At 41.7% G+C, this 23,587-nt stretch overlaps 4 protein-coding genes across 4 annotated transcripts in view; 1 reads left to right on the forward strand and 3 right to left on the reverse strand.

Moving 5' to 3' along the window:
* LOC135236938 (lens fiber membrane intrinsic protein-like) overlaps nucleotides 1-3,400 on the forward strand; it is a 6,401-nt gene extending 3,001 nt beyond the window's left edge. Inside the window, exons 2-5 of the mRNA XM_064303551.1 lie at nucleotides 77-252; nucleotides 1,659-1,808; nucleotides 2,254-2,388; nucleotides 3,056-3,400. Of these exons, the coding sequence (XP_064159621.1) occupies nucleotides 78-252; nucleotides 1,659-1,808; nucleotides 2,254-2,388; nucleotides 3,056-3,117 (522 nt within the window). The 5' untranslated portion in view covers nucleotide 77 and the 3' untranslated portion in view covers nucleotides 3,118-3,400. The remainder of the gene's footprint in view (nucleotides 1-76; nucleotides 253-1,658; nucleotides 1,809-2,253; nucleotides 2,389-3,055) is intronic.
* Nucleotides 3,401-4,568: 1,168 nt separating this feature from the next.
* LOC135242055 (free fatty acid receptor 3-like) lies at nucleotides 4,569-8,799 on the reverse strand. Its single transcript, XM_064312949.1, has 2 exons — nucleotides 8,782-8,799; nucleotides 4,569-5,679 (listed from the first exon to the last, which is right to left on the reverse strand). Exons 1-2 carry the CDS (start codon nucleotides 8,797-8,799, stop codon nucleotides 4,819-4,821), a joined length of 879 nt encoding a protein of 292 aa, XP_064169019.1. The 3' UTR covers nucleotides 4,569-4,818.
* A 4,191-nt stretch (nucleotides 8,800-12,990) lies between these two features.
* LOC135242061 (free fatty acid receptor 3-like) lies at nucleotides 12,991-14,210 on the reverse strand. The gene has a single exon (XM_064312962.1). The coding sequence runs from the start codon at nucleotides 14,197-14,199 to the stop codon at nucleotides 13,243-13,245; it is 957 nt and encodes a 318-aa protein (XP_064169032.1). The 5' UTR covers nucleotides 14,200-14,210; the 3' UTR covers nucleotides 12,991-13,242.
* A 2,830-nt stretch (nucleotides 14,211-17,040) lies between these two features.
* LOC135236944 (free fatty acid receptor 3-like) lies at nucleotides 17,041-21,620 on the reverse strand. The gene is made up of 2 exons (XM_064303563.1): nucleotides 21,580-21,620; nucleotides 17,041-19,429 (listed from the first exon to the last, which is right to left on the reverse strand). The coding sequence occupies exon 2, from the start codon at nucleotides 19,413-19,415 to the stop codon at nucleotides 18,459-18,461; it is 957 nt and encodes a 318-aa protein (XP_064159633.1). The 5' UTR covers nucleotides 19,416-19,429; nucleotides 21,580-21,620; the 3' UTR covers nucleotides 17,041-18,458.
* Nucleotides 21,621-23,587: the final 1,967 nt, after the last annotated feature.

Below are 23,587 nucleotides of genomic sequence, written 5' to 3' on the forward strand. Positions count from 1 at the left end.
CCCCTCTCTCTCTCCTCTCTCTCTCTCTCTCCCCCCCCCCCTCTCTCTCCCACTCTCCCTCCCCCCCCCCCCCCAGGATGTACAGTTTCATGGGTGGAGGGCTTTTCTGTGCGATTGTGGGGAACATCCTGCTGGTGGTGTCCTGCGCCACAGACTACTGGATGCAGTACAGACTGTCGGGCAGCTTCGCCCACCAGGGCCTGTGGAGGTACTGCATGACCAACAAGTGCTACATGCAGACCGACAGCATCGGTGAGTCGCGGACCCAGTGCAATCGCTGTTATTGTCTTTGTCCATCCATCCATGATTATAATACCCGCTTATCCTGGGCAGGGCCGCGGGGGGTGCTGGATCCTATCCCAGCATGCTTTGGGGCAAGGGGAATACACCCTGGACAGGCCGCCACTCCACTGTAGGGCACACACACACACCATTCACCCACGCACCATTCACTCACCATTTGCTCACACACTCACACCTTTGGGCAATTGAGCATCTCCAATCAGACTACCAGCATGTCTTTGGACTGTGGGAGGAAACCGGAGTACATTCAAACTCCACACAGAAAGGCCCAGGTGGGATTTGAACCCAGGACCTCCTTGCTCTGAGGGGACACTGCTACCCCATAAATTTGACGCCTAGCGTGGGGCTTAGTATGTCCGAATTCGCACGCTGTAGTGGAATGGCCGACTGCATCGGCATCTGGGTTCATGCAGGACCGCCGCTGCCAATTTGGGGGTGCGGTTCTACTCCCAAACTCGAGGGGTCGCACTTCCCCTTCATTCCACCCCGCAGACTGCAGCCGAGCTCGCACAGGGTGGAGTAGGAGGAAGACCTTTCACATGCGGCTTTAACGGGCAGTCCACAGGCACCCGATTGACCAGTGGGGGGGGGTTGCAAAATCGTGATGGAACACAGGCCCCTAATTAACCGAACCCACCCATGCGATTGGGCGTCGCCCTGTTGGAGCTGCCGACCGCAGTCGGCACTGGCACAGTCCGGATTCAATCTGAGACTCGTCCATGCACCACGGCGTGGCACCATACCCGTATGAGCCAACCGTGCTGTTATTATGCCACTTCAGCCTCACCGCATCTCAACCGGCGCCATCGCCAGAACTCAGACCGTAATAAATGTGTCCGCTGAAATCTTAGTGAACACACGGGCGAGGAGAATCGTTCTGAAGTCAGGAAATCGGAGGCCTGTTTGAAATGGAGTGGGCCTATCTGCATCATCAGGTAGCAACACGATTATCTGCAAAACAAAAAAGGCGAACTTCAGCATAAAAAAACTGACACGGTTAGCAGAAGCTGTACGTTGAGCCGTACTTCTGAGCAGATTGCCTTATCAGAGTAAAAGGTGCCTTTTCTCCAAACAAAAAAAAAAAAAGGGGATTGTGGTTTATATTTGTTTTGCCTGTCTTTGCATCTCTTCTCTCATGATGAGAGTGAGGCGGGCTGATGATTTCCGATGATTGTGATTGTTCGTTTTCTTTTCCCCCACTCACAGGTGTCTCATGTCTTTATCTATTACTGAAATCGGGCCTCATTCGAGGTTTGAATACACAAGCATAAAAAACTGCATCTCCCTCTTTATCTCTGTTTTTTTCTCCCTCGGTCATCCCCTTTTCTCTCTCTCTCTCCCTCCCTCTGGCACAGCCTACTGGAACGCCACTCGTGCGTTTATGATCTTGTCGGCGATGTCCTGTTTTTCGGGAATCATTGCCGGGATCCTCTCCTTCGCCCACTTCTCCGCCTTTGAGAGGTTCAACCGATCCTTCGCAGCTGGGATTATGTTCTTCATCTCCAGTGGGTCTCTCTCTCTCTCTCCCTCTCTCACACAAACACACACACACACACTCTCACAGATGCACAGATTCACACATACTGCACTCTCACTCCCATGTGCACATACAAACATACAGAGTCATTAACGTGCATGAACACCAACACGCATGTACAGGCTCATATTCCAACAAATGCACACACACACACACACACACACACAAAATAATTCACATTCACACTCATATGCTCACATGTTCGCATTCACACACAAGACAAATACACGCAAACACACATGTAACAGTCATTAGCACACTCACACGTCAAAACATATACGCGTTCACACACCACGCGCACACACACACCGCGCACACACACACACTCCTTCCCCAGCGCCACACTCCTAAATCTTCCTCTTCATCTCCTTCTCTTTCCCCCTCTCCTGCCTGTCCTCTCTCTCCCCGGGCAGCTCTGTTTGTGCTGCTGGCCATGGCCATTTACACGGGGGTGACGGTGAACTTCCTGGGGAAGCGCTTCGGAGACTGGCGCTTCTCCTGGTCCTACATCCTGGGCTGGGTGGCCCTGCTCATGACCTTTTTTGCAGGTGAGGACTGTGATGACGAATCAATAAGTGCATGCGCTAGTAAATACATAAACGTGTCCTGCTCAAGGAGGTGAATTGCTCATGATTGTTGGAGACAGGACCACACAGAAGGGTGAGGGGTGGGGGGGGGGGGGGGGTTCCACTGAATAGGCAAACATAACAATAGGCAAAGTGCAAACAACAACATTAAAGAACATCTTTTATATTGCAAAGGCAAAGAACAATTTATTTGTTTATATTTTATACTTTTTTAAGTTTAAAGTTAAAACTTCAAGTTAAAAGTTCTGCTACTGGAGTGCTAATTGCTCCCCCATGTAGAGAATCTTCAGCCTGTTAAATGTGAGTGAGTGAGTGAGCGAGCGAGTGAGCAAGCGAGTAAATGAGTGAGTGAGTGAGTGAGTGAGTGAGTGAGTGAATGAGTGAGTGAGTGAGTGAGTGAATGAGTGAGTGAGCAAGCAAGCAAGTAAATGAGTGAGTGAGTGAGTGAGTGTGAATGAGAGAATGAGTGAGTGAGTGAGTGAGTGAGTGAATGAGTGCAAGACTGAGTGAGTTAATGAAGGAGTGAGTGTGTGAGTGACTTACAGGACCAGTCCATGAGCTGCTTCGCATCTAAAACATGCTTCCTTAAGTGCCATGACCCTTAACAATCTTGCTCTTTGGTTTCCAGGCATATTTTACATGTGCGCCTACAGAATGCACGAGTGCAGGCGGATGGCTGGGCCGCGGTAAAATGAGAAATAATGATTGAAAGAGAGAAGAACATGAACAATTCAGACAATTTGCTTTATTGGCAGTGTGCAATGGGGAGAGCGAGGGGAGGTTGGACATGCCAACGTTCTTCGGGAAAAAACATTTGCATGGATATCTGACTTCACATTTAAAGAACAAACAAACACTGGACAAAATATTTCAATGTCAATTTACATACACGCCGAGAGTAGAAAATGCATTCATACTTGGCAGAATTTTCAATAAAGTGAAAAGTGGAACCTGGCTTTCCAATGATTTGAAATATCGGCATCGTTTTTGAATAATGTCTGTCTGTGTGTCCTCTAAAAACTACTTGCACGTCCAGCATTTCGTTTTTAGTTTATACGTACATTTTCAGAAAGTTATTTACATTGTTGTTCACTAGGGACTAGAGTTAAATGGATGTGATAGCAATTTTCAACAAACACATTACCATACACGAAAAAACAACAATACAATACAGTAACATCAGCTTAATATAAAAACACAAGGCCTTTCAAATATCAGTTTAGATCTCTGCCAATGGATGTTAGACTCTTGGTTATGAAAACAAAATGCTGCTAGCAGAACAACAGATAGACTAACCCATTGGTCAGAGCCTGCAGTACTTTCCTTCTGCCCTCGGTTGGTAACAATAGTTAACAATGTCAATTGAATGGTAGATGGTAAATGGACTGCATTTATATAGCGCTTTTATCCAAAGCGCTTTACCATTGATGCCTCTCATCAACCAGAGCATTTAGGGGTTAGGTGTCGTGCTCAAGGACACTTCGAATGAGGCTCGTGACTTATCATTAGGCTTATAGTTTATATCTAAGCTTATAACTAAAAGCTTTGAGGAGATATGCCGAATATCACCATGATGAAGGCTTTGTTGTGAAACACACTGGGGGTTCATGGTGGAAATTCTGAAATAAGACATGTCAACTCCCTTCAGCAAATGACAATTTCTTCTTTTCTCCACCCTTCCACTAACAACAGCATCTTGAACTTCAAGGTAGCAAGCCCAGTTTTGCAATGAATTTTGTCTGTAACACCAGATGTTAATTTGTCTTGCCACTTGGCGAAGAGGTGTGGATATCAATATGATTGGTTAGCCTGGTTAAATAGAGGTTGAATAAATAATATTTTATGAAATAATTGAAATGCCATTTCTCTTAATCAGCCTCCTTAATGAATGCTCAGAAGATGCACAAATAGGAACCTTTCAGCATCAACAGAAGGTTAACAGTTCTTTCAGGTGTTAAGAACAGAACTTACAGTATTAAGATAAGAACTTCCAGTGTTAAGAACACTAAATAGACCTGAGAAGTTTTGTGCTCAGAAATTTTAGTGATAAGAAAAGAAATTTCAGTTTTAAGAGCAGAATGTTCAGCTGAACAGAACTTCCAGTATTATGAAAACTGAGTAGCTATTTGGGAAGGTTTGCACTCAAGCAATTAGCTGAGGCATTACCTTTCAAATTTCGCCACACCTAGATTAAAAATATGTTGACACACACTCTAAAGAAATCATCATGTAATTTATTTCTAAATTATTATTGCTCTATTCCCAAAAAAGAAAATTCAATGTCACACTTTTATGGTTAGCTGCATACGAATATGGAGTTGGCCAACAGGTTTGTCATTCATAAAAATGATATCTCAGCCATATCTACTCTGACTGCCATCGTTGACAAAGTCAAAGTCGGCACCCCAGCAGCCTGTAGAGGGAGTGCTTTATGGTGGCCTGGAAGGTGGAGGAGGAGAAGTAGAAGATGATGGGGTCCAGGCAGGTGTTTGCGGTGCTGAGGAGAACGGTGTAGTACCTCCAGGGGGGGCTCTGCCCGTGCAGGTAGCCCAGCAGGTGGGAGAGGTTGTAGGGGAGGAAACAGACGACGAACACCAGCAGCGTGCCCAGTGCCATGCCCACGGCCTTCTGCCGCTTCCTGCTGCAGATCCGTGAGCGGGCGTACAGGAGACGGATGCAGCTCAGGTAGCAGAAGGCGCAGACCAGGAGCGGGACGAGGAAGAGGACGGAGGACAAATAAAGCCGCGCGGGGAGGAGGAACGCCAGCTGCCTCGGCGTGAAGTTCTCATAGCAGACGGAGGCGTTGATGGTGTCATTTCCCCGCAGCAGGTGCTGGGTCAAGAAGAGGATGCCGCAACCGGCGGAGCCGAACACAAAGGCGATGGCGGCGCCCACCATGGCGTAGACGGGCTTGCGCAGCAGCTTGTAGTGAATAGGGAAGGCCACGCTCCAAAAGCGGTCCACGCTGACGGCCATCAGCAGGAGGGAGCTGGTGTAGATGGTGGAGTAGAAGACAAGGGAGGTGACGCTGCACAGGAAGTAGGGCAGGTCCCAGCGCATGCCGGACGCAGCCTCGTGCATCTTCAGCGGCAGGATGAGCAGGAAGAGGAGGTCCGACACCGTCAGGTTGAGCAGCAGGACGTCGGTGGGCGTGGCCTTGCTCTGGACCTTAAGTGTCAAGGCACAGAGGCACAGGACGTTGGCGGGAAGGCCAATCAGGAAGGTCAGGATGTAGACGGACAGTATCAGCACCTGGCTCGGTATCATCCTGGGGGAGAAGCTCACCAATCAGGGCTTTATACCAGTACATTGCAGTGCAGTTCAGTCAGCTTTAGCGTTGTACAGTAGATTTATTTTCTTTATATATTCACCCCCCCCCCCCCATTAAACTACATTGATAGTAGCACATCAATATGCTTACACCACAGAAATACAATACTCATTTGTAAAATGTACATTTATGAAAATGTAATTGCATGATTATTAAAAAGAGTACTACGTTAAAAGAAAAGAAAATAGTTTGTGGACCAGGACCACTATGTATACACAGTGAGCACAAAAACAAAATCAGTATATATATATATATATATATACTGATTTTGTTTTGTACTCCACAATTTTAATCTAACAGTTCACTCATGGTTGAAGTGCACATTCTTAGTTTCTATTTAATGGTGTTTTATGCATTTTTGTTTCGGAAATAACAGCGCTTTGTGTGTTCAATTCCTTCCTTGGCGCAAATATTAGAGAGATTTCAGTGCATAGTTTTGATTCTACTGTTTTGATTGGCTTTGGAGGCTGTTATTGGCATTTGTCAACATGAGGACCAGAGTTGTGCCAATGGAAGACAAAGGAAGCCATTATGAGGCAGAAAAACAAGAAAGAAACAATCAGAAATGTATGCCAAAACCTTAGGGTAACCCAAACCAACTGTTTGGAACATCATTAAGAAGAGAAATAAAAATCACATGTATAGCAATTTCTGGGGTCCAAGCAACATCAGCAACAGTTGGGAAACTCTATGACTCTATGATGGTGAACACAAACATTACATGTATATGTTCCAACTGAGATTGTGGAACATGCCATCAATTTAGGGACCTGTCTGATGCAGCAGTGAATTTTTGAAAATTTCTTCAAAATCTGGTCTCTATAGTGCCACCATTTGGATAGACTGGGCTAAAACTTTAGGGCATTAATCTTAGTTTAACTGTTAATGCACGGACCAACTTTCACAACTCTATGATAAACAATTTTAGAATTATTATCATTTTTGTGACAAACCATGCTCACTGCCAATTAATTAGATCATCATTTGCCTGTATTTTTCATAACCACTAGGAAAGTAAAATCTGTATAAAGGTATGTGTGAGGTACAATCCAAAATATGTCCAAATTGGTCCATTTTGGTAGGAGAAGCATTTTCAGCATTTTCCAAAAAATTCTAAATAGTGGAAAATCAATTTGTATTTGTATAGCACTTTTCAAACATAGACACAGGAATATAGTAATTAAAAAATGATAAAATTACAGCAAATTACATGGACAATTGTTTTCTGCTAAGGAGAGGGACCTGTCAAATTTTGTGATTTGAGGACTGGACAATCTGCACCATAACGACATGCTCAATGGTTTCTGGGCCTCACTGTAATCGCTGAACTCAACAGTGTGATGTTTCACAAGAAGAAAAGTCAGATTATCATCATGCAAACTGACAGTTCTCCTACGACTCTGTGTTCTTTAAATGTCTGCAACAAACACCCTAAAGATGGTCTAAATTACTGTGTTTCCAAATGACAAAGGTGTGTCATTAACAGAATAAATGCATTCATAAACAATCTTTTTTTAATTTGAGGTGAGGCTTAAAGATTCAAACATTTCTATTTATTTCCTGAATCAGTGAAACGATGTTATGCTATATTCTAATGAAAGTACTACGTACAGAACCTACCTGTTGAACATCAACTCAGGTGTGCAAGCTTAAAGAGGATTTTTGCGCAGCAACTAGGGATATTCTCAAGGAAACCTGCTGATTATCTACAGAGGAAACAAAAAATTATGTCTAAACCAACATAGAATGACACTATAATGAACTGCAGGAGCAGACCGATGGAAATTGTTTGATCGGTTATTTTCTGTACAGTTCATCACACCTGCATTTGGCATACACTCAAAGTGAAACATTAACACAAGAACTTTGCTATCAGAATAATTAAGGGAACCAAAAGTTTTCAAACACATACATACACACACACACACACACACACACATACAAATGCTTGACAAATAGATACGTTTGAATCAGGTTTTGCTGCTTCACACTCCATTAACAAGAAAACATGTAAACACAAATTTTATAAGAGGCTGATGTCACTTATCATTCAACCGTTAAGTCATGGACATCAAATGTGAACTCTTATTGCGAGGAAAACAGTTTAAAACCAAGTTTTCTTACCTGTCCACCAGTTAATCTAGTCCACTGTCAGGATTTCACCGTTTTAATCTTGGCAGAGTGAGGAGACTTCCTGTGGTACTTATGATTTTAGTCAAAGCAGTCGGTGATGACTTGCTGTGCCCAATGACTTGATGTCTAGTTTTTTTTTTTTAAGAGTACCTACAAACTAAACATTCAACAGGCCCTATTGATCAGAATCAGAACCAAAGCCAGACTTTATTGGCCAAGTATGTTTTTTCACGTGTACAAGGAATTTCCCTTGGTGAATCAGTTGCTCTCTTTTTGTATTTATAAAGTAATGTTTTAGTTAAGCATATTGTTAATTAGCCTTGTTTATGCTTAGCTATAACTTAATGTCATATCACTAATGGGAGGTATGCTAGCACCGTTCAGATAGACTATGAGCCTCGTTTATAAAATGGTCGAGCAATCAAATTGTATCTTTAGTAGTGGCTTATCCAAAAAACTACAACCAAGTGATTATTTATAAAATCCCACTTTTATGTGGATATGATAATATCTCTATACTAAGTGTATGCTAAACGTAAGTTACCCTGCTGGACATGTGGAGGTACTGCATATTTTAGGGTTGTGCGCAAATAAGCAAAGTGGGCATGAACAGTGCAGGAAATGTTGTAATGCAACTTATTGAGAGAAAAAATGGCTGTTATTTGTCGCAATAATAAGACTGCATAATTGTAAAGCACATATTCACATGGGTTCAAATTGAAGTAAATTTGAGATTCATATATCACAGGTATGTAAGTACATAGGTCACAGTTAAAAAAAATAAATAATAATAATTCAGCATGAGCACAACCTGGGAAGTGATCGTGCAATTATGTTTAAAACAAGCAAAAAGATGATTAATTTTTTTTCTAGAAATGGGGTCCCTGTACATGGTCACAGTACTTCATGCATCTGATACCTCTACCCACTGAATTAAAGGAAATTGTGGGTTAACCTCTGGCCCCGTGTCTTTTTTAAGGCCCAGGTCTGGGCTGCAAAGCCTGACTTCCTGTCACTTGTGTAAAGAAATGCATCTGCTAAGAGCCGAAGGTAAAAAATGCCAGATATACATTTTTACAACATGCCTTTTCCTCATCGGTTACACTATCACTGATAAATGATTATCTAAACACATTCTCAAAGGCAAGGACTTTTTCCTCTCCTTTCCTCAGTCTCACAGGAAACTACGGTCTGCGCAGGCGTCTTATCGTTTAAATGTCAGCCTTCTAACGGCCAGTTAGTGATAAGGAAACTCATCCAAGCACAGGTATTGTTAAAAATAAAAAATAAAAAAAAATAGGCAGAAGTGTAGTATAATGGTTAGGAAACTGGGTCTTTAACCCAAAAGGGTGGACACTGCACTGCTGTTGGCAACCTTGCACCATACGATGCACATAAAATACTAAAATTCACGAGACATGAAAATGTATCTTGGTGCCGTATCTCCAAACAAAGTAAAGGGCACGGCTGGCGGTGGCTATGGGCAGGGGTGGGCTCAGCCCACCCAAATGTGCGTCTTGCCCACAATCAAAAGTTGATGATAATTTCCGATGACGCAGATTGCTTGTTTTTTTTTCACTAGTCGGTGTCTCATGCCTTTATCTATTACTGAAATCGACCTCATTAGAGGTTTGAATACACAAGCATAAAAATTGCGTCTCTGTCTCTCTCTGAATTTTTCTCCCTCGGTCATTCTCTTTTCTCTCTCTCTCCCTTCCTCTGGCACAGCCTACTGGAACGCCACTCGTGCATTCATGATCTTGCTGGCAATGTTGTGTTTTCTGGGATCATTGACTAAACCATCTCCTTCTCATCCAGACACACACACACACATACACACACACACACACGCACACCTATACACACACACACACACACACATACACACACACGCACACACACACACACACACACACACACACACATACACACACACACACGCACACCTACACACACATACACACACACACATACACACACACAAGAATTTATTGCTATACTTGTGAGGACTTCCCATTGACTACATTCATTCCATAATCTCTAACCCTAAACCTAACCCCAACCACTACTAACCTTAACCCAAACCTTAACCTAATTGTAACCCTATCCCTAACCCTAAAACAGCCTCTTGAACTTGTGGGGACCAGCAAAAGGTACTCACCTTCTGTAAATTTCCTCATCTTTCTATCCTTGTGGGGCCATTTGGTTCTCACAAAGATATTAATACGTGTCCACACACACACACACACGTGCACACACACACACACACACACACACACAAATAGAGTCATTTGCATAAACACAACTTTTATACATTTACACAAATACACGCCCACAGACACTGTCTCATCAGGAATTGATAGTTTAAATAAAGGATTGGTAAGAATTGCAGCCAAACGTCTGTCTGGCCCCATATGTCATATATATATATATAAAGATAAGTTTATTAAAAGATATATTTCCAGAGAAGTGGAATGAACCCATTATGACACCGTTGCCCAAAGATGAAAGATCTTCATTCATTCATTCACAGGGGCAAATAGTTGACCAGTTAGCCTACTACCAATCCTGAAGCAGGGTCATTTGGATAGGTTCCAAACATATTTTACAGGCAATGTGCTAATTACTAAACTTCAGCGTGCAAATTGAGCAGGCCATTGCACTTTCACTGCCTTAATGCGTATAACAGATGAGAGGCTGACAGCAATGGATGCCCACAAGTTAGCAGGCGCAGTGATGTTGGATGTTGGAACACACGCAGCTAAGCTTATTTCAAAATAAGTCCTTAGCCAAGCATTTTCTTCTCTTCCTTTATTCAACCTGGGAAAGAGGCCGATTGAGAGTAAAGCTCTCCCTTGTACAGCGAGGCACTGAGAATACAACAACAAAGCAGGAAACACACAACAAACAGTGCATTAGAACATCACACAAATAGAGCAAACAAGATGAAAATGTACAGATGAAATGTTTTTTTTTTTTTTTTTAAAGTGATGAATCATTTCAAGCAAAACGTCATTACTCCTCCTCACTCGCACCTCTGTTTCACACGCGCTTTCCCCTCGCGGAACCACATTGGTCAGGGGAAAAAATAACCTCTATCTCCGTTCTCTTATCTTTCTTCTGCTTCTGTCTTCCTGTCCTCCGTTCCCCCTTCTGTGTGCTTGTCTCGTTGCTCCTGAGACCCGACACTAAAAACTCTCGGCCTTTCAATGCAATCTTTTCAATACATTTTCCTTTGAGCCAGATTTTGCTGGTAAAACGATACTTTTAAAGTGGTACAAATGCCAGAACGGAGCATGAACCAATACCTGTTTTTTAAATAAAGAGCAAAAAACAATATTAAAGAACATCTGGTATATTGCAAAGGCAAAGAACAATTTATTTGTTTATATTTCATACTTAAAATAAAAGTATAAATTATGTTTTATAATTTATATAATTTATGTTTTATACGGTTTCACTTTTGGCATTTTGACCGAGTTTAAAGTTCAGAGTTCAAATTCAAAGTTTTCGCTGCTTGAGTACTAATTGTAGAAAAGTTTCATCTAATCGTGAGTGAGTGAATGAGTGAGTGAGTGCAGGAGATTATGAATGAATGAGTGAGTGAGAGAGTGAGTGAGTGAGCGAGCGAGCAAGTGAATGAGTGAGTGAGTAAGTGAGTGAATGAGTGAGTCAGTGAGTGAGTGAGTCAGTGAGTGAGTGAGTGAGTAAGTGAGTGAATGAGTGCAGGAGTGAGTGAGTGAATGGGTGACTTACAAGTGATGTCCATGATGTGCTTCACATCAAAATAAAGAAAATGGCTGCTTCCTTAAATGCATACTTGCCATGACTCTTAACAACCTAACTGTTTGCTTTCCAGGTATATTTTACATGTGCGCCTACAGAATGCATGAGTGCAGGCGGATGGCTGGGCCGCGGTAAAATGAGAAATAATGATTGAAAGAAAGAGAAGAACATGAACAATTCTGAAAATTTGCTTTATTGGCAGTGTGCAATGGGGAGAGCGAGGGGAGGTTGGACATGCCAACGTTTTCCGGGGAACAAACATTTGCATGGATATCTGACTTCACTTAATTTACATACATGCCGAGGGTAGAAAATGTATTCATACTTGGCAGAATTTTCAATAAAGTGAAAAGTGGAACCTGGCTTTCCAATGATATGAGATATCAGCATTGCTTTTGTATAATTTATATCTGTCTGTCCTCTAAAAAACTACTTGCACCTCCAGCATTTTGATTTTAGTTTATATTTGCATTTTCAGAAAGTTTTTTGCATTGTTTGTCACTAGGGATCAGCGTTAAATGGATGTGATAGCAATCTGCAACAAATACATTACCATACATGAACAAAAACGACAATATAATACACTAACATAAGTTTCATACGAAGACTCGTTTTTTTTTTTTTCTTTTCAAAAAAAGATGACACAAGGCCTCACAAATATCAATTTAGATTTCTGCCAATGGCTGTTAGCTTCTTGGTTCTGAAAACAAGATGAAAAGACTCTTAGCAGAACAACCAATAGACTAACCCAATGGTCAGAGCCTGCAGTACTTTCCTTCTGTCCTCAGTTGGTAACAATAGTTAACAATGTCCATTGAATGAGGCTCATAACTTATCACTTATAGGCTTACAGTTTGTATCTAAACTTCTAAGCAAAAACTTCAAGGAGATAAGCAGAATACCTCCATGATGAAGGCTTTGTTGTGAAACACACTGGGGATTCATGGTTGAAATAACAAATGACAATTTCTTTCTCTTTCTTTCTTTCTTTCTTTCTTTCTTTCTTTCTTTCTTTCTTTCTTCTTTTCTTCTCATGCTTTTTCTCTTAATCAGCCTCCTTAATGAATGTTCAGAATGCACAAATAGGAACCTTTCAGCATCAAAGGTTAACAGTTCTTTCAGTGTTAAGAACAGAACTTACAGTATTAAGAGAAGAACTTCCAGTGTTAAGAACATTGAATAGACATGAGAAAGATTGTTCTAAGAACTTTCAATGTTAAGAACGAAACTTTCCATGTTAAGAACAGAATGTTCTGTGTTAAGAACAGAACTTTCAGTTTTAAGTATGTTCAGCTGAACAGAACTTCCAGCATTATGAAAACTGAATAGCTATTTGGGAAGGTTTGTACTCAAGCATTAGCTTCATAGTTTTGCCACACACATGATAGACATAGGTTGACCCTCACACACAAGAAACTACCATGTACTATTTTGTGAAAGTATTATTGCTCTATTCACAAAAAAGTTAATTTTTATTTTCTTATGAATGAGCGTCACACTTTTCTGTTCAACTGCATGACTGTACGAAGTTGGCCTCCTGGGTTGTCATACATAAAAATCATATCTCAGCCATCTCTAAGGTGGTTTGCAGCACAGCCATCTCTGCTCTGATTGGATCCTTCGTTGACAAAGTCAATTTGGCGTCGGCACCCCAGCAGCCTGTAGAGGGAGTGCTTTATGGTGGCCTGGAAGGTGGAGGAGGAGAAGTAGAAGATGATGGGGTCCAGGCAGGTGTTTGCGGTGCTGAGGAGAAGGGTGTAGTACCTCCAGGGGGGGCTCTGCCCGTGCAGGTAGCCCAGCAGGTGGGAGAGGTTGTAGGGGAGGAAACAGACGACGAACACCAGCAGCGTGCCCAGTGCCATGCCCACGGCCTTCTGCCGCTTCCTGCTGCAGATCCGTGGGCGGGCGTACAGGAGACGGATGCAACTCAGGTAGCAGAAGGCGCAGACCAGGAGCGGGACGAGGAAGAGGACGGAGAACAAATAAAGCCGCACGGGGAGGAGGACCGCCAGCTGCCTCGGCGTGAAGTTCTCATAGCAGACGGAGGCGTTGACGGTGCCATTTCCCGGCAGCAGGTGCTGCGTCAAGAAGACGATGCTGCAACTGGCGGAGCCGAACACAAAGGCGATGACGGCGCCCACCATGGCGTAGACGGGCTTGCGCAGCAGCTTGTAGCGGACGGGGAAGGCCACGCTCAAAAAGCGGTCCACGCTGACGGCCATCAGCAGGAGGGAGCTGGTGTAGATGGTGGAGAAGAAGACGAAGGAGGTGACGCTGCACAGGAAGTAGGGCAGGTCCCAGCGCATGCCGGACGCAGCCTCGTGCATCTTCAGCGGCAGGATGAGCAGGAAGAGGAGGTCCGACACCGTCAGGTTGAGCAGCAGGACGTCGGTGGGCGTGGCATTGCTCTGGACCTTGACAATGAAGGCACAGAGTGAGAGGACGTTGGCGGGAAGGCCAATCAGGAAGGTCAGGATGTAGACGGACAGTATCACCATATGGTTCACCATCATCTGCGACATCGCCAGTTGGGGACCTGGAAGAGAAGCCCACCAATCAGGGCTTTATATTAGTACATTACCGTGCTCTTCAGTCAGCTTTACAGTAGATTTGTTTTCTTTACATATTTACCTCTCCACCCTCATTAAAATTAATTCATAGTACAGCAAATCATTACAATTACATCACAGAAATACGATGTTCATTCATGAAGTACACATTCATAAAAATGTAACTGCATTATTAATAAAAAGAATACTAGTTAAAAGAAAATAGTTGGAGGACCAATTAGAATGAATTTCAGCATATGGCCCATTATATATATTTCTATAGATTCCAGATTCCAGCTGGCAAACTCTGTTACTTCATGATGGTGGACAACAACTGTATATGCATGTGTTCCAACTGAGAATGTGGACCATGCCATCAACTTGGGGAGGCAGCAGTGGCTTTTTGAACATTTCTTCATGTTGGGATCACTATAGCACCACCATGTGGTTAGACTGAACTAAGCCTTAAGAGCTGGAGTCTTGATCCTACTGTCAATGCCCATACCGACTTTCCTAATTAAAATTAAATTAAAATGTAATTAAATTTAATGTAATTTTAGAAAATTCAAAATGGCGGACAATCTAGCATCTTGGTGTAATGGATCTTTGAGGCAAACAAGTTCTTTGTGTGGAGGGAGATCTACTGGCATTGTTTTCATGCCACTAGGTCAAATAGTGCAGTTATGCAATGGCAATTTAAACTTTTTTGACTATTTATAGTACCACAAACTCAATTGCCACTAAAAGAGGTACTGCATTGGGTGACACCCTCCAGCAAAACTTCAAATTTCATAAGAATCAGCCATGGATTTAAGGATGAAAAATAATCGATAATTGGTTGATTTTTTGTATTTGGATCTATATAATGCCACCATATGTTTGAATTTGCCTTAAACCTGAGGAATGAAGTCTTAATTTAACTATTAATGCAACTTCTATACCTTTTTGTCAGATGGTAGTCATTTTAGTATTTTTGGCATTTTTCTAACAAGCCACACCTACTGAAAATTTATTGGATTGTGGTTTGGCCATATTTTTTTGTAACCACTAGAAAAGCAATACTTGTTTAAGAGTACAAAAGATGAGGTAAAAGACCAAGTTTTGTCCAAATTGGTCAATAATTGTATGAGAAGCATGTTAATTTCCAAAAAATTTAATACGAAAAATAATCCAATGATGCAGATTTTATGCATCCTTGAGGAAAATTTGTTTTTCAGAGGGACCTGTGCACCAAATTTGGTGACTCAAGGGTAAATGGGGTGCGGGGGCTGGGCTTCGGAATATTAAAGTATATTCACATGTACTATAGTGCCACCAGCTGTTCACTCTACGCCATAATTTAGGGGATCCTAGAGATGAGCCACCCAAATAAGTCTTCCCAGTTTGGTGATTCTGGGGCATTCCAGACCATGGTTATTTGAGGCGAAAGGGGAGGCAAAAAAAAAGAATCCAAAAGAGAACAATATGGTTCCAGCAGCTTCATACCTGCCTCCACCTCCCACCCCTCTCCCCCCCCACCCCACCCCACCAAGGTTACATTGAAAGTTCCCCTCCAAGTCTATGTACTGTAAATTTCTGAAGACGGTTTAAATCGGTTTCCAAGCCAAAAAAGGTGTGTCATTACTCAAACAAATGTATTCGTAAAAGTGTTCTTCTCATTTTCTTTCTTTCTTTCTTTAGGATGAGCCTTAATGATTAAAAATTCCTTTTTATGTATCGCCTGCATCTGTGAAACAATGTAATCAACCTAAGTGCGCAAGCTTAAAGAGAATTTTCTTAATAATGATGGAAGTAGTTTAAAAAAAAAAATTATTTAAATTTAAAATTAATTATTTTTATTACAGAAACTAGGAATATGCTTATCTATAGAGTAAACTGAAAAGTTATTAAGAATTACATCTGGACTGACATATATGTAACTGCATTGAAATGTTAATTGCAGGCACCAATGAAAATATTCTGATCAGGTAATCTGTGCATAGTTCATAACGCTTGTATACTGTACTCACTCAAAGTACAACATTAACACAAGGACTCTATCACTTATCAGTGTTATTTAGGAAAACCATAAAGTCATAAATCTGCACACAAAAAAAAAAAAAGCACAACTGAGAGATAAGTTTGTGGGGAAAGCAGTTTAAAGCCAAGTGTTCATACCTGTGCACCAGTTTGTATAGTCGGCGATCACGCTTCGCTGTCTCCGTCCTGGCAGAGTGAGGAGACTTCCTGTTGCCCGTATTTATAGGGCTGGGTGGCAGATGTCTGATGACTACCTGTCCGACGATTCGTCAGAATCAGAACCAGAACCCGATTATATTGACCAAGGATGTTTTTTTTTTTTTTTTTTAAACGAATACACTTGCTCTCTGTATATTTATAAAATAATATATGAGTAAAGGATATTGTTCATGTGCCTTTTCAGTGTTTCGCTATGACTTAATGCAAACACGACGCAGATTTATCAGGGGCCTCATTTATAAAATGATCTTGTGATCAAATTGAACGTTAAATAGCCACAGTATACAAAAAAAAAAAAAATATATCATTACCAAGGGAATTTTAATATGGGTTGAAACCTGGCTGTCTTACAGACCACAACACATAGCGTCAACCACAATGCATGCATATCTAGACCGCCTTGTAGTGGTGCACGTGTGCATGCTCTGTCCATGTGACGCACACATCTCTTAACAACCTAACTGTTTGCTTTCCAGGTATATTTTACATGTGCGCCTACAGAATGCATGAGTGCAGGCGGATGGCTGGGCCGCGGTAAAATGAGAAATAATGATTGAAAGAGAGAAGAACATGAACAATTCAGACAATTTGCTTTATTGGCAGTGTGCAATGGGGAGAGCGAGGGGAGGTTGGACATGCCAACGTTTTCCGGGGAACAAACATTTGCATGGATATCTGACTTCACGTTTAAAGAACAAACAAACACTGGACAAAATATTTCAATGTTAATTTACATACATGCCGAGGGTAGAAAATGTATTCATACTTGGCAGAATTTTCAATAAAGTGAAAAGTGGAACCTGGCTTTCCAATGATATGAGATATCAGCATTGCTTTTGTATAATTTATATCTGTCTGTCCTCTAAAAAACTACTTGCACCTCCAGCATTTTGATTTTAGTTTATATTTGCATTTTCAGAAAGTTTTTTGCATTGTTTGTCACTAGGGATCAGCGTTAAATGGATGTGATAGCAATCTGCAACAAATACATTACCATACATGAACAAAAACGACAATATAATACACTAACATAAGTTTCATACGAAGACTCGTTTTTTTTTTTTTCTTTTCAAAAAAAGATGACACAAGGCCTCACAAATATCAATTTAGATTTCTGCCAATGGCTGTTAGCTTCTTGGTTCTGAAAACAAGATGAAAAGACTCTTAGCAGAACAACCAATAGACTAACCCAATGGTCAGAGCCTGCAGTACTTTCCTTCTGTCCTCAGTTGGTAACAATAGTTAACAATGTCCATTGAATGAGGCTCATAACTTATCACTTATAGGCTTACAGTTTGTATCTAAACTTCTAAGCAAAAACTTCAAGGAGATAAGCAGAATACCTCCATGATGAAGGCTTTGTTTTGAAACACACTGGGGATTCATGGTTGAAATAACAAATGACAATTTCTTTCTCTTTCTTTCTTTCTTTCTTTCTTTCTTTCTTTCTTCTTTTCTTCTCATGCTTTTTCTCTTAATCAGCCTCCTTAATGAATTTTCAAAAGATGCACAAATAGGTACCTTTCAGCATGAAAGGTTAACAGTTCTTTCAGTGTTAAGAACAGAACTTACAGTATTAAGAGAAGGACTTCCAGAACATTGAATAGACATGAGAAAGATTGTTCTAAGAACTTTCAATGTTAAGAACGAAACTTTCCATGTTAAGAACAGAACGTTCTGTGTTAAGAACAGAACTTTCAGTTTTAAGAGCAGTATGTTCAGCTGAACAGAACTTCCAGCATTATGAAAACTGAATAGCTATTTGGGAAGGTTTGTACTCAAGCATTAGCTTCATAGTTTTGCCACACACATGATAGACATAGGTTGACCCTCACACACAAGAAACTACCATGTACTATTTTGTGAAAGTATTATTGCTCTATTCACAAAAAAGTTAATTTTTATTTTCTTATGAATGAGCGTCACACTTTTCTGTTCAACTGCATGAGTGTACGAAGTTGGCCTCCTGGTTTGTCATACATAAAAATCATATCTCAGCCATCTCTAAGGTGGTTTGCAGCACAGCCATCTCTGCTCTGACTGGATCCTTCGTTGACAAAGTCAATTTGGCGTCGGCACCCCAGCAGCCTGTAGAGGGAGTGCTTAACCGTGGCCTGGAAGGTGGAGGAGGAGAAGTAGAAGATGATGGGGTCCAGGCAGGTGTTTGCGGTGCTGAGGAGAAGGGTGTAGTACCTCCAGGGGGGGCTCTGCCCGTGCAGGTAGCCCAGCAGGTGGGAGAGGTTGTAGGGCAGGAAACAGACGACGAACACCAGCAGCGTGCCCAGTGCCATGCCCACGGCCTTCTGCCGCTTCCTGCTGCAGATCCGTGGGCGGGCGTACAGGAGACGGATGCAGCTCAGGTAGCAGAAGGCGCAGACCAGGAGCGGGACGAGGAAGAGGACGGAGAACAAATAAAGCCGCACGGGGAGGAGGACCGCCAGCTGCCTCGGCGTGAAGTTCTCATAGCAGACGGAGGCGTTGACGGTGCCATTTCCCGGCAGCAGGTGCTGCGTCAAGAAGACGATGCTGCAACTGGCGGAGCCGAACACAAAGGCGATGACGGCGCCCACCATGGCGTAGACGGGCTTGCGCAGCAGCTTGTAGCGGACGGGGAAGGCCACGCTCAAAAAGCGGTCCACGCTGACGGCCATCAGCAGGAGGGAGCTGGTGTAGATGGTGGAGAAGAAGACGAAGGAGGTGACGCTGCACAGGAAGTAGGGCAGGTCCCAGCGCATGCCGGACGCAGCCTCGTGCATCTTCAGCGGCAGGATGAGCAGGAAGAGGAGGTCAGACACCGTCAGGTTGAGCAGCAGGACGTCGGTGGGCGTGGCATTGCTCTGGACCTTGACGCTGAAGGCACAGAGTGAGAGGACGTTCGCGGGAAGGCCAATCAGGAAGGTCAGGATGTAGACGGACAGTATCACCATATGGTTCACCATCATCTGCGACATCGCCAGTTGGGGACCTGGAAGAGAAGCCCACCAATCAGGGCTTTATATTAGTACATTACCGTGCTCTTCAGTCAGCTTTACAGTAGATTTGTTTTCTTTACATATTTACCTCTCCACCCTCATTAAAATTAATTCATAGTACAGCAAATCATTACAATTACATCACAGAAATACGATGTTCATTCATGAAGTACACATTCATAAAAATGTAACTGCATTATTAATAAAAAGAATACTAGTTAAAAGAAAATAGTTGGAGGACCAATTAGAATGAATTTCAGCATATGGCCCATTATATATATTTCTATAGATTCCAGATTCCAGCTGGCAAACTCTGTTACTTCATGATGGTGGACAACAACTGTATATGCATGTGTTCCAACTGAGAATGTGGACCATGCCATCAACTTGGGGAGGCAGCAGTGGCTTTTTGAACATTTCTTCATGTTGGGATCACTATAGCACCACCATGTGGTTAGACTGAACTAAGCCTTAAGAGCTGGAGTCTTGATCCTACTGTCAATGCCCATACCGACTTTCCTAATTAAAATTAAATTAAAATGTAATTAAATTTAATGTAATTTTAGAAAATTCAAAATGGCGGACAATCTAGCATCTTGGTGTAATGGATCTTTGAGGCAAACAAGTTCTTTGTGTGGAGGGAGATCTACTGGCATTGTTTTCATGCCACTAGGTCAAATAGTGCAGTTATGCAATGGCAATTTAAACTTTTTTGACTATTTATAGTACCACAAACTCAATTGCCACTAAAAGAGGTACTGCATTGGGTGACACCCTCCAGCAAAACTTCAAATTTCATAAGAATCAGCCATGGATTTAAGGATGAAAAATAATCGATAATTGGTTGATTTTTTGTATTTGGATCTATATAATGCCACCATATGTTTGAATTTGCCTTAAACCTGAGGAATGAAGTCTTAATTTAACTATTAATGCAACTTCTATACCTTTTTGTCAGATGGTAGTCATTTTAGTATTTTTGGCATTTTTCTAACAAGCCACACCTACTGAAAATTTATTGGATTGTGGTTTGGCCATATTTTTTTGTAACCACTAGAAAAGCAATACTTGTTTAACAGTACAAAAGATGAGGTATAAGACCAAGTTTTGTCCAAATTGGTCAATAATTGTATGAGAAGCATGTTAATTTCCAAAAAATTCAATACGAAAAATAATCCAATGATGCAGATTTTATGCATCCTTGAGGAAAATTTGTTTTTCAGAGGGACCTGTGCACCAAATTTGGTGTAAATGGGGTGCGGGGGCTGGGCTTCGGAATGTTAAAGTATATTCACATGTACTATAGTGCCACCAGCTGTTCACTCTACGCCATAATTTAGGGGATCCTAGAGATGAGCCACCCAAATAAGTCTTCCCAGTTTGGTGATTCTGGGGCATTCCAGACCATGGTTATTTGAGGCGAAAGGGGAGGCAAAAAAAAAGAATCCAAAAGAGAACATGGTTCCAGCAGCTTCATACCTGCCTCCACCTCCCACCCCCTCCCCCCCCCACCCCACCAAGGTTACATTGAAAGTTCCCCTCCAAGTCTATGTACTGTAAATTTCTGAAGATGGTTTAAATCGGTTTCCAAGCCAAAAAAGGTGTGTCATTACTCAAACAAATGTATTCGTAAAAGTGTTCTTCTCATTTTCTTTCTTTCTTTCTTTAGGATGAGCCTTAATGATTAAAAATTCCTTTTTATGTATCGCCTGCATCTGTGAAACAGTGTAATCAACCTAAGTGCGCAAGCTTAAAGAGAATTTTCTTAATAATGATGGAAGTAGTTTAAAAAAAAAAATTATTTAAATTTAAAATTAATTATTTTTATTACAGAAACTAGGAATATGCTTATCTATAGAGTAAACTGAAAAGTTATTAAGAATTACATCTGGACTGACATATATGTAACTGCATTGAAATGTTAATTGCAGGCACCAATGAAAATATTCTGATCAGGTAATCTGTGCATAGTTCATAACGCTTGTATACTGTACTCACTCAAAGTACAACATTAACACAAGGACTCTATCACTTATCAGTGTTATTTAGGAAAACCATAAAGTCATAAATCTGCACACAAAAAAAAAAGCACAACTGAGAGATAAGTTTGTGGGGAAAGCAGTTTAAAGCCAAGTGTTCATACCTGTGCACCAGTTTGTATAGTCGGCGATCACGCTTCGCTGTCTCCGTCCTGGCAGAGTGAGGAGACTTCCTGTTGCCCGTATTTATAGGGCTGGGTGGCAGATGTCTGATGACTACCTGTCCGACGATTCGTCAGAATCAGAACCAGACCCCGATTATATTGACCAAGGATGTTTTTTTTTTTTTTTTTTAAACGAATACACTTGCTCTCTGTATATTTATAAAATAATATATGAGTAAAGGATATTGTTCATGTGCCTTTTCAGTGTTTCGCTATGACTTAATGCAAACACGACGCACATTTATCAGGGGCCTCATTTATAAAATGATCTTGTGATCAAATTGAACGTTAAATAGCCACAGTATACAAAAAAAAAAAATATACCATTACCAAGGGAATTTTAATATGGGTTGAAACCTGACCACAACACATAGCGTCAACCACAATGCATGCATATCTAGACTGCCTTGTAGTGGTGCACGTGTGCATGCTCTGTCCATGTGACGCACACATCTCCTCAATAGACAATGTAGCCGAGGTCCTGTGGTCACATGACAGTGATTTTTGAGTCTGGTTCCTTCGATGGTTTCCTCCTACATGGCTTCCAGGAAGTTCGTCCCTGCCGCCGTAGCCCCTGGCTTGTTGTGCGGAGGTTCAGGCCGGGGTGAACTGTGATCTGCATCGTTACAGATTCCTTTGTAAAGTGCACTGCACAGCGCCGGGGCTTGTGATAAGTACAGTTTTAGTAACAGGTCGTAGGAAGGCCGCTCAAACTGCAGTTTCCTGTTTCTGAGAATGTGGTTAGATAGCCATTTATCAGTGATCAGCTCATCAAAACTAGAGAAGAACTGTGAAACTTTCATGACTCATCTCGCAATTTAGCCTTTCACACAGGAAGAGCTTAACACCATGACGGGCAGTCAGGCCCTGCAGCTCAGACCTGGGCCATTAAAATGGTTTGAGGCCAGAGATGGCCCCATAATTCGATTTTATTCATTGGGTAGAAGCATCAGGTGCATGAAGTACTATGCCCATGCACAGTGGGGGCCTTGTTTCCAAAAGGTATCTGTTTTTTAAATCTAAAATATAACAGTAAGATCCTTCCCCAAGTTGCGTTTTCACTTTAATTTATGAAAATAACTGAGGCCAAAAAAAAGTTGCTTGTGCTGGTTTTAAGTAGCCTATCTGCTTTTCATTCGCCTGCGATATATAAATCTAAATTGGGCTTCAACCTGAACTCACGTGGACCTGCTTTGCGATATACTCAGTCTTGTGATTGTGACGAATAACAGCCGTTTTCCTCGAAATAAGGTTGCATTCCTTGCACTCTTCAGGCCCAAAATTGATCAATTGAATGTTATACTTAGGGCGCAAACACAGCCCACTCTGGGGATTTGCGCACAGCCCGCAAACATGCTGTACCTCCACACATCCCGCGGGTAAATTGCATCTAGTATAAAATTTGCCTTGAAATATTACCATGTGCATTAAAGTGGGATTTTAAAAATAAATTATTACTTACTCATGATTTTCAGCATAAGCCACTACTTAAGATACAATTTGATTGCTAGACCCTTCTATAAATGATGCTCATGGTCAATCCGCGCGGCGCTAGCATTCCTCCCATTAGTGATATGATATTAAGTTACAGCTAAGCATTAAAAAGGCAAATGAACAATGTGCTTTACCAATACATAATTTTATAAATACAAAGATTCACCAAGTCAAATTCCTGGCATGCATAAAAAACATAATTGGCCAAAAAAAAGTCTGGTTCTGGTTCTGGTTCTGAATCTGATCAATAGAGCATGGTAAGTGTTTGGTCCGTGTGTATGTAATCTTTAAAAAAAAAAAAAAAATGAAACATGAAGTCATTGGGCACAGCAAGTCATCACCGACTGCTTTGACTAAAATAATAAGGACCACAGGAAGTCTCCTCACTCTGCCAAGATTAAAACAGTGAAATCCTGACAGCGGACTAGATTACCTGGTGGACAGGTAAGAAAAC

This window comes from Anguilla rostrata, chromosome 1, assembly GCF_018555375.3.
Source record: "Anguilla rostrata isolate EN2019 chromosome 1, ASM1855537v3, whole genome shotgun sequence".
In the NCBI taxonomy this organism is placed as follows: Eukaryota; Metazoa; Chordata; class Actinopteri; order Anguilliformes; family Anguillidae; genus Anguilla; species Anguilla rostrata.

Excerpts from the sequence above, each read along its gene's own strand:
- LOC135242061 (XM_064312962.1), bottom strand. The coding sequence starts at position 14,199 with ATGTCGCAGATGATGGTGAACCATATGGTGATACTGTCCGTCTACATC.
- LOC135236944 (XM_064303563.1), bottom strand. The coding sequence starts at position 19,415 with ATGTCGCAGATGATGGTGAACCATATGGTGATACTGTCCGTCTACATC.